We start from the raw sequence: 8,678 nt of genomic DNA, 5'->3' as shown, positions 1-8,678 counted from the left end.
TCCCTACTTACTGAAAACTGGTGTGGTGATAGCATGTAGAGCGGGCTGTAACAAACACAAGCTTTTACTAGCACACTGCAGAACAAAACTTTGATTCTTCCTATTTATGGTTGTATTTTTAGGGTGACTTTGGTACTCAGAAAGAAGCTGCTTGGGCGATAAGCAACTTAACGATCAGTGGAAGAAAAGACCAAGTGAGTCAAACCTTAAGAAAAGGACCGTTCCCTTGGGTGCATTTGAAGAGAGTACATCAGCTGGGTGGCTTAGATGTCTGTGCCAGGATTACGAATGTCTCTATTCCTCCCCTGCTCAGGACCTCTCTTCCCTTTTTCATGAGGGATTTAAAAGCAAACATCGGTTTGTGGAATGACCTGAGATTGGGAGTATCGGTGGGGATTTGGATAGAAGCTCTTCTGTTAGGGTGGCCTAGTAGCTATGAATGAGTGTATTTAGGCTCTGATGAGAGTCTCTGCCATTCGATATCTCTGGTTTTTTACCTTTATTACCCTGCAGATAAGAGTGTGGTAATTACAAGGATAGTGGCCATAGAGTAGAAATATACCGGTTTCTTGTCAGCCCAGGGTATTAGATTTGTAGCAGGGTTAGGGTGGTGGTGTCATTCCTCAAAGAGGAGGTTGAAACTCCTTGTCTAACACTGAAAAAATCCACAGTATCTGCTACTTGTGTGTTCTAGACTTTAAATACATTTCTGTATTATGTTGTGTAAATGTTACCTGTTAATGCTCTAAACCAAGAATTTATGCAAGTGACTGCTGCAGATCACTCTTGCTCTCTTGGGTAACCTCAAGTACTGACTCCACCGAACTTGTTTGTGGGTGTGCTTGGTGTGTTGTTTGCTTCTGTCGCATTCCCGGTGTAACCGTTTTGCTTTTTCCCCCCTTAGGTGGCATACTTAATTCAACAAAATGTAATTCCTCCCTTTTGCAATTTGCTGACAGTAAAAGACGCGCAAGTTGTGCAAGTGGTTCTGGATGGACTAAGTAATATATTAAAAATGGCTGAAGATGAAGCAGAAACCATAGCCAATCTTATAGAAGAGTGTGGAGGTAGGATGCCTAATATTCTGATACTGGGTTTTATCAGAAATTGATGGTTTGGCTTCCTACCGCGTGTATGTGCTGTTGGCTTTATTGTCTGTTGGTACTGATGTTTTAAGCAAACCTGTTATTAAACGTTGACTTTCCATGCCTATCAGGTGAATGTAGTTGGTTTTTCCGAATGGATTAAGTTGGTGATCAAGTGAAATGTGGAGGAGCTGGATAATGGCAATCATCAATTTTATTAGAATAAACTTTATTTGGTGCCAGTTTTGTAACAGTCTGGGGTAGCTGACAAATTAGGGAAGATGTGCTTACCTTAATCGTGCGTGGGTCGTCGTGTCCAGGTGAATGTGGAAAGAAGGAATTCTATGTACAATGCCTGTAGAGAAGGTCTGAAAACCATTAGGAAATTTAAGCCATTGTATTTCTGTGTTTGCTGTTTAAATTGACAGCAACAGTGATGTTAAATTTGAACACAGGTAAAAAAACATTTAAAGACTCTTCAACTCCATGTTGTTAACAACTTGGTTAACGTGGAGTTGAACAGTCTTTAAAATACAGAGTCTTGAGGGAGGAGGGAAAGCTTAATTGGTTGGTGATGGTCGGGGGGGGGTGGAAGAAAACAGGTGTTCGCGTGTAAAGCTCTGCTTGTCAGAACTTAAAAAGTATGGAATCATAGAATGGTTTGGGTTGGAAGGGACCTTAAAGATCATCTAGTTCCAACCCCCCTGCCATGGGCAGGGACACCTTCCACCAGACCAGGTTGCTCCAAGCCTCATCCAGCCTGGCCTTGGACACTCCCAGGGATGGGGCATCCACAACATCTCTGGGCAACCTGTCCCAGTGCCTCCCCACCCTCTCCATGAAGAATTTCTTCCTGATATCTAATCTAAACCTCCCTGGTTTCAATTTATACCCATTCCCCCTTGTCCTGTCACTACAGGCCCTTGTAAAAAGTCCTCTCCCAGTACCCTTGTAGGCCCTTCAGATACTGGAAAGCTGCAATGAGGTCTCCTCGGAGCCTCCTCTTCTCCAGGCTGAACAAGCCCAATTCTTGCAGCCTTTCATCATAGGAGAGGTGCTACCGCCCTCTGAGCATCTTCGTGTATATAACTATATATGCTCTACTCGTGTCTGGCAATAATTTATACTGGACTGGGGCTACTTGCTGTGCAGTTGAGCTCCAGGTCAGTAACTGATGGCATCTGTGCCACCAAAGGATGTGGATTTGGAATGTCACATCTTGGGGCTATCACACCAGGTGCTGAAAACATGTTCTGTGAAAGGGAGTGTGTCTTAGTGCCTGGCCCTCTGTGTGTTCCCACAGACCAGCTTAGCCGCTCGTAGCAAGAGGGAAGGGAAGTGCAGTTGTTGCCAAAACTGGCCTTTTTGTCATTGTATATTCCTCAGTCTCTGAGGTATTTCCTCAAATCTAAGAAGGTTTTATGCTTTAAGCTTGTCAGATAAGTTTAACAGTGTCTTCTTCATAGTCACTTTACTCCTAGATTTGTTTTTAATTTCTCTCTCTGAGGCAGCCTTCGGGAGAGGGTAGTTGTTTGTCTGAACTTTGTATTTTAACTCTCTGACATTTCCTGTGTATCTGTTGTAGGCCTGGAGAAAATTGAACAGCTACAAAATCATGAAAATGAAGACATCTACAAACTGGCATATGAGATCATTGATCAGTTCTTCTCTTCAGATGATGTAAGCTCCACAATTTGCCTTTTTAATTGTTCAGTTGCAAGTATGGTTCAGGATAAAGGCAGCAGCTCTAAAGCCTGTTCTGAGACATCGGTTTGGCTTTTTGGTGAAGAATGAGCCCTGCTGTGAACCTGTTGTGTATCTTACTGTTCTTCATGAAGAATTATCTAAAGATCTGATGCCTAATTTAAACCTTATCTCTAGGGATCAAAATACTGGGCTTTGATTAGTTCTGTCAGCTGCTGACTAAGCTTGACATTTCACATTTGATAAGCTCCTTGCTGACAGGAGTGCTGAATCTGAGATTCTGCTTCTTAAGAAACAGTTCTGAATATTTTCGTAATTTCAGAGGTAGGATGTGCAACAAAAATGTTGTTTTCATTTTAAACATGTAGCATGAATCAGAGGAAGGTTTTAGATCTGTATGCACTTGGAATCATGAAAGTTAATTGCCTATGAAGGGAATGCAATCAGGTCAGTCTGTGTCGTGAAGCGAGAGGCTTTTCTACTTGGTTGAATGACTTTTAGGAGCAGATTTCGGGGAAAAAAGGGTAGAGCTCAGTTGTATTCATGTCCTACCGTCTGTGCTGAAGTTTTAGTGCTAGAGTTTCACTTTTATATGAACAGTAAGAAACAAGCCTTGTTTAGCAACTCCAATCTTGCTTTTTTTCATCTAGTGTTAATGAGGTAACCTGTTTACTACCTATTTAAATAGAACCTGCAGTTCTGGCCTAATTCTTAGTGGTTTTGGTCTTCTCAAGAACCGTGGTGGTTTATAAGCTGGCAGTAAGCATGGTTCATGGTTGACAGAGTGCTTTCCAGGAGTGAAACCTGCATAAACGAGAGAGACTGGGTGTGCCACGTAGCCTAAACACAAAATACCTGAATACAGATCATAAATGCAAATGATAGCTGGATACAAATTTAACAGCTAAATACAAAAGGTAGAACATTTTGGCCTAAACTACTTTGTCACTGTGGGCTTTTAGTAAATTGGGGGAGAAGATGCAAGATGTGAAGCGGGGAGTAGAGGAGGTGAAGAGAGATGCTCTTCAGGATTGTCCGCCTCCTGCTTCTGGAGGATTTTGTCTTTCCATTGCTAATCGTGGTGGTCTCGCTCTGTTGCAGATTGATGAAGATCCTAGCCTTGTTCCGGAAGCAATACAAGGCGGAACATTTGGTTTCAATTCATCTGCCAATGTACCAGCAGAAGGGTTCCAGTTCTAGAGTGGTATTTTGGAAGTTAGGTACAATGCAGCACTGAATTTAACAAAAAAAGGTTTGATCCATCAATCTTGGCTCATGGGATCCGCTGCTGCATTAAATCGGGAAAGAAAATGTGAAGATTTCATTTGGAATCACAGAAAAGCCCAAATGAAGTCAAGATGGCGAGTGGGTGCGAGTGAGAATGAGTGGCAAAATGTAATGAAAAACTTCACACTGAATGCTTATTTAGATTGTTCAAAGGAAAAGGGCTACAGGTCAAAGATCTTCAGTGCCTGAGAAGGAACAATGACCTACTAGAGCAACTGGGGGGAAATGCAGTACTATCATCATCAAGCCTTGTAAGCATAAGAGAATAGGATGCCCATTAAGTCCAAGGAGAACGAGCCCAGGCCTTGCTATGAAGCACCGTGTGAATGGACACCACTGAATGAATGTCTGACCTCGATGCTGTGGAGCCAGGCTCACGTTTCCAATGCGGGGCTCTTCGGTCCTGAAGCAGGCTCCTAGTCCTGGAGTGGCGTGTGTACGAGAGTATGGTTGTGATGCTGTATGTGAACGCATGCAAGCTTGATTCGCCTTCAGGGGGCTGATAACAAACCTAGTCAATCATCAAAATGAGTTCATAAGTGTTAACTTACACTGGACGCAAAAACAGACCGGTTTAGCAGCAGACTCTGGTTTACTCCTGCAGCCTGTGTTTCTTTTTTGTTTTGTTTTGTTTTTTCCCCTCTTATTTTTCTTTTAGTTTATTTTTCTTTCCTGTATGGCTTATTAGTTGTTTGTAAAGTCAGAATTTCAGGAAGGCTTCCCTGTGCATTTGCACCAGATGAATGTTTGATGTTATGAAAAGCTTTCCATATCATCAAAACTAATTTGTAGATTTTTGCATGAGAAAAATCATACATTTCCCTTCCAATATACTGTGTTGCAGTACACAAGTTGCCATAATAGTAGAAAGCAGTAAAATGTGGTAATAAAATCTCATCCTTTTCATTTTCAAAGATAACATGAAGACCTTTGCATGTGGTAATCTACAGCATAGTTCATTTTTAGATTTTGTTGAGTCCTGTAACCAAATGTTTCCGTTGTGGTAGAATACCGTGCTGTGTTTCAATGTTACTTGTTTTCAAACTTTGTTTTCTATGAAAATGATATGGAAACTTCTAAAAAATGAAATTTGGTGCATATGTACTGCTGAATAAAGACCGAAAAAGAGGTGTGAATAGATGTACAAATCAAGTCATGGTTTGAACACCTTTAATATGCCTAATCCAATTGTTTTAGACTCTTTTTATCTTAGACGTAGGCAGCCATGAACAATCTATTTTGAGCCACTTTAGAGAGAAAACTTTGTATTTTAAACTTGCACGCAAAGGATGCAAGTGTTTTTGTAATTGGAGTAATGCCTCAGTTTTGAGGTTCTGCACACTAAATTCAAGGCGACGTTACAGATTTGTACAAAACGAACTCTTTATAAGGTGGCTCATTGTAGGAAATGCCGTGCCTTCCCCTTTGAGCACAAGTGTTGCATGAACAACAGTTTGCTATAATAAAACATACCAGGTTAGCCACCATTAGCATCTATATCTACCTTGTGTTTTAAAAATCAACTGGTAATTCTGAAACACTGTAGAATGGATAAAGATTATTTTGTGATCATAACTCTTTGTTGGACTAGAGTATTTTTGCAGCATTCCTTGTCATCAGAAACATGGTTTAAAGTTTAAAACTAGAAGCAGCGGAAACTAGCTTGTGAAATTTATCCAAGTAGAGTGCAGGCTAGGCTGTCTTGGGGAAATAAACATTAAACTTGCAACGGCGTCGTATTCCTGTGTCTTTGTGTATACGCTCCAGGTTTCAGCACAAGGGGAAGATCGTCATCTGAAGGAGTTCCATCCTGAATCTCTTTTTTTTTTCGTGCCAAATGCCAGTGTGGCGTGTGGTATGTTACGTAGGCCTGAGGTAAATGACGCTTTTGGTACGAATATTGAGAGAGAACTGCTTCATTATGTAGTACGTCTTCACTAAAGAAATTTGGGGTGTTTTCCTTGTCGAATCTCAGCAGTGCTTAGAGGTAAAACGTTTGAACTGGTGTTTTTAAGGAAGTTAAGATGCTCTAAGTTAAATTCCACTTATTACTAACTTCACCTGAAAACGTGTGTGAAGGGTGTACTGTAGAAAACTGTACTGTTAGAAGCCCTTGTTGGGGGTAAGAGCAGAACAGGTGTTTGTAGCGACTGGTGTGTTTCCAAAGCAGGAAAAAAACCCATGTTGTGGCATTGGCTGTGGGAAAACGCCCCTCTCTGGCCCTTCCCTGATGTGATCTTGGAGACCTGCCTTAAGCCGCTGCTGAGCTACCTGCAGCCTTTGCTTTCTTACACTGTCTGCGTGGTGGGGTTTTAAGTGGAAAATCCCTTACCTGCTTCACCGCAGATGCTGTCACTGCTGTTTACCACAGCACTGAAAGCTGAAACGTTCCAGCATCCACAGGGTGTCAGTGTTTGGAGTTCTTCAGGGGCAAAACTGAAGTTGGCCGATGCTCCCCTCCCAACCCCCAAGTTGTTGTTTGAGGTAATGTAATTACATTGTTGGAGAAAGGGAAGTTATTTGGGAGGCTTGGGATACAAACCAGAAATTATTTAAAGATTTAGGGATACTGAGCAGATTAAGACTTTAAAAGTCTGAAGGCCAAGTGGCTGGCACTGCCGCGGTGGGAGGTGCCGACCAGTTTGCTGCCTCTGTGCGAAGAGTAAATTTTGGCCTCCGACTGCTGAGCAGCGGAATTAGGTCACCGACAGAAGCAGCTCGGACGTTCCCCTCTGCCGCTGAAGCCGTGACGTGGAGCATACTCTCAGGCTGCTCGGTGGCAGAACGCTGCTCTGTCTGTAACGGCGCAGGTGGCAACCCGCTGCTCACTCTTCTGGGATTCCAGGGAAAGTAACCAAAGATGCGGAGATGAGGCGCCATGGTTCCGTAATGTGGGACTTAGGGTGGCGGGTAGCTAGGAAAAGGCCTTTAGAGGCCAAAAGTTACTTCGTAGTAGAAGCTATTCCAGGTAGGATTTTTATTGCAAGCAGCAGCGCTGTTGGACCAAATTGGAATTTCAGGATCTTGGGGTTGGACTAGCTGATTTAGCTGGGAGGAATAGTGCTGTGGAGGGAGGAACAGCGTGCTGAGTCAAAAGGGATGGCTTGAGAGAAGCTGCCCATGTTTCTTTCCCTCCCACCACTGGAAGCAGAACAGTCCCTGATTACGAGGCCTTTCCATGTAGGAGAGCCGTTTGCTGGATGCACAGAACCTTGAGTGGATACAGACCTACCTTTCACCTGCTTCCTACACCGCTGCCTCCTGCTGGATCCCAAGCGTTCCCAGGAAGTCGTCCACTTCGGCTGTTGTGGAACAGCCTAGTCTGACTGTTGAGAAATAATAATTTCTGGATACTGTGTTAACCCAAGCAACTTAAAAGGATTTCAAGTAAAATGAAATGCTGGCTAAGGCATCTTAACCAGCCCTGAGTCGAGAATTCCATGTAACCAGGGCTCTGCTCTTACACAATGCCAGAAGCTGAAGGAAAACCGTGGATGTGCCAGGAGGAAAGGAGGGCCACTTGCTTTCTGCAGAAATGGGTATGTGTTTACCAGCTCCTCCTCTCCTACTGTATGTTGCACAAATTACTCCATAATTAAGAATGTCTTCAGATGAATACTCTAGACTCTTTGCCACTTTTAACTATAAATGTTTCTTCAGCTCTGCATGCCACCGATTTTTTCGGGTCACAAGGCTGGAAACAATTACGGAAGCCCTGCATCTGGATCAAATAGACTTTATGAAAGGGAACTTAGTAGAAACCGTGTAAAGTTTACAAACTCTTCCTAATAGTAAGTTTTAGCTACTGCCAGAGTAAAACTCGGAAGGCACACAAAATTCATTGAAAAAGTTAAAGATTGCTTCAATACCTATGGAAAACTGTTTTTTCCAGTGAGTGGGAACTTAATTTCTATAAAGGAATCCATTTTTGCTTGTAAATCTCTCGAAAAGGGGGTTGGTTCTGTGTTCTGCGGGTTTGGTGTCCCCCAAAACTGAGGGAAACGGTTTTCTTCAAGCTGTTAAAAACGTTGTGAATACCTCTTGATACGCTCCTAAATTTCTGTAAAACGCTATTGAAAGCTGCTATTGCTAGAAAATGACAAACGTGGGAACCTTTAAATGCCAGCCACCGGGGAAGGTGTCACAGAGGTCTTGTGACTTGGGGGCGGGCAGCAGTCAGACCATAGTTTTATCAACCTAGCCTCCGTGGGGACTGGGGAAAACCGGCAGAGGCGCGGTCGCAAGGAACATCTATTCGTAACGAACAGATTTGGGTTTGGTCACAGGAGTTGAAAAATGGATGGGGTTTGTTTTGAGTGAGGTGCACTTGGCTGAGAAGTTGAAAACCTTCCAACTTACTAGCATACAAACCCATTTCAATTACAATTGTTAAATATTCAAAAGCAAATTGGTGTAACTGACACCAAAAGACATGGATTTAAGGCTAAACTACACATAAAAGAGACCAATTGCAGCTTGATGTACGTGTGTAAACTCCGCCCGTCAGCTGGGCTGAGGTGGTTAATTTGTTAGAATGTGTGAGGGGTTTTTACTGCTCCAACCATTATTCCAGCTGCTTCCCAGATCATAGAATCATAGAAT

The 8,678-nt window shown here is 42.8% G+C and overlaps 1 protein-coding gene across 1 annotated transcript in view; it reads left to right on the top strand.

Moving 5' to 3' along the window:
- Positions 1-5,805, top strand: part of LOC104513044 (importin subunit alpha-3) — a gene marked incomplete at its 5' end in the record, with an annotated part of 12,580 nt that extends 6,775 nt beyond the window's left edge. Inside the window, 4 exons of the mRNA XM_010156270.1 lie at positions 123-194; positions 905-1,067; positions 2,671-2,765; positions 3,891-5,805. Coding sequence (XP_010154572.1) covers positions 123-194; positions 905-1,067; positions 2,671-2,765; positions 3,891-3,989 — 429 coding nt within the window. The remainder of the gene's footprint in view (positions 1-122; positions 195-904; positions 1,068-2,670; positions 2,766-3,890) is intronic.
- Between the last annotated feature and the right edge of the window lie 2,873 nt (positions 5,806-8,678).

Source organism: Eurypyga helias, unplaced genomic scaffold (genome assembly GCF_000690775.1).
Source record: "Eurypyga helias isolate BGI_N326 unplaced genomic scaffold, ASM69077v1 scaffold21467, whole genome shotgun sequence".
Classification (NCBI taxonomy): domain Eukaryota; kingdom Metazoa; phylum Chordata; class Aves; order Eurypygiformes; family Eurypygidae; genus Eurypyga; species Eurypyga helias.
Note: the sequence above shows the minus strand (reverse complement) of the source record. Positions and strands in the feature narration are given on the sequence as shown.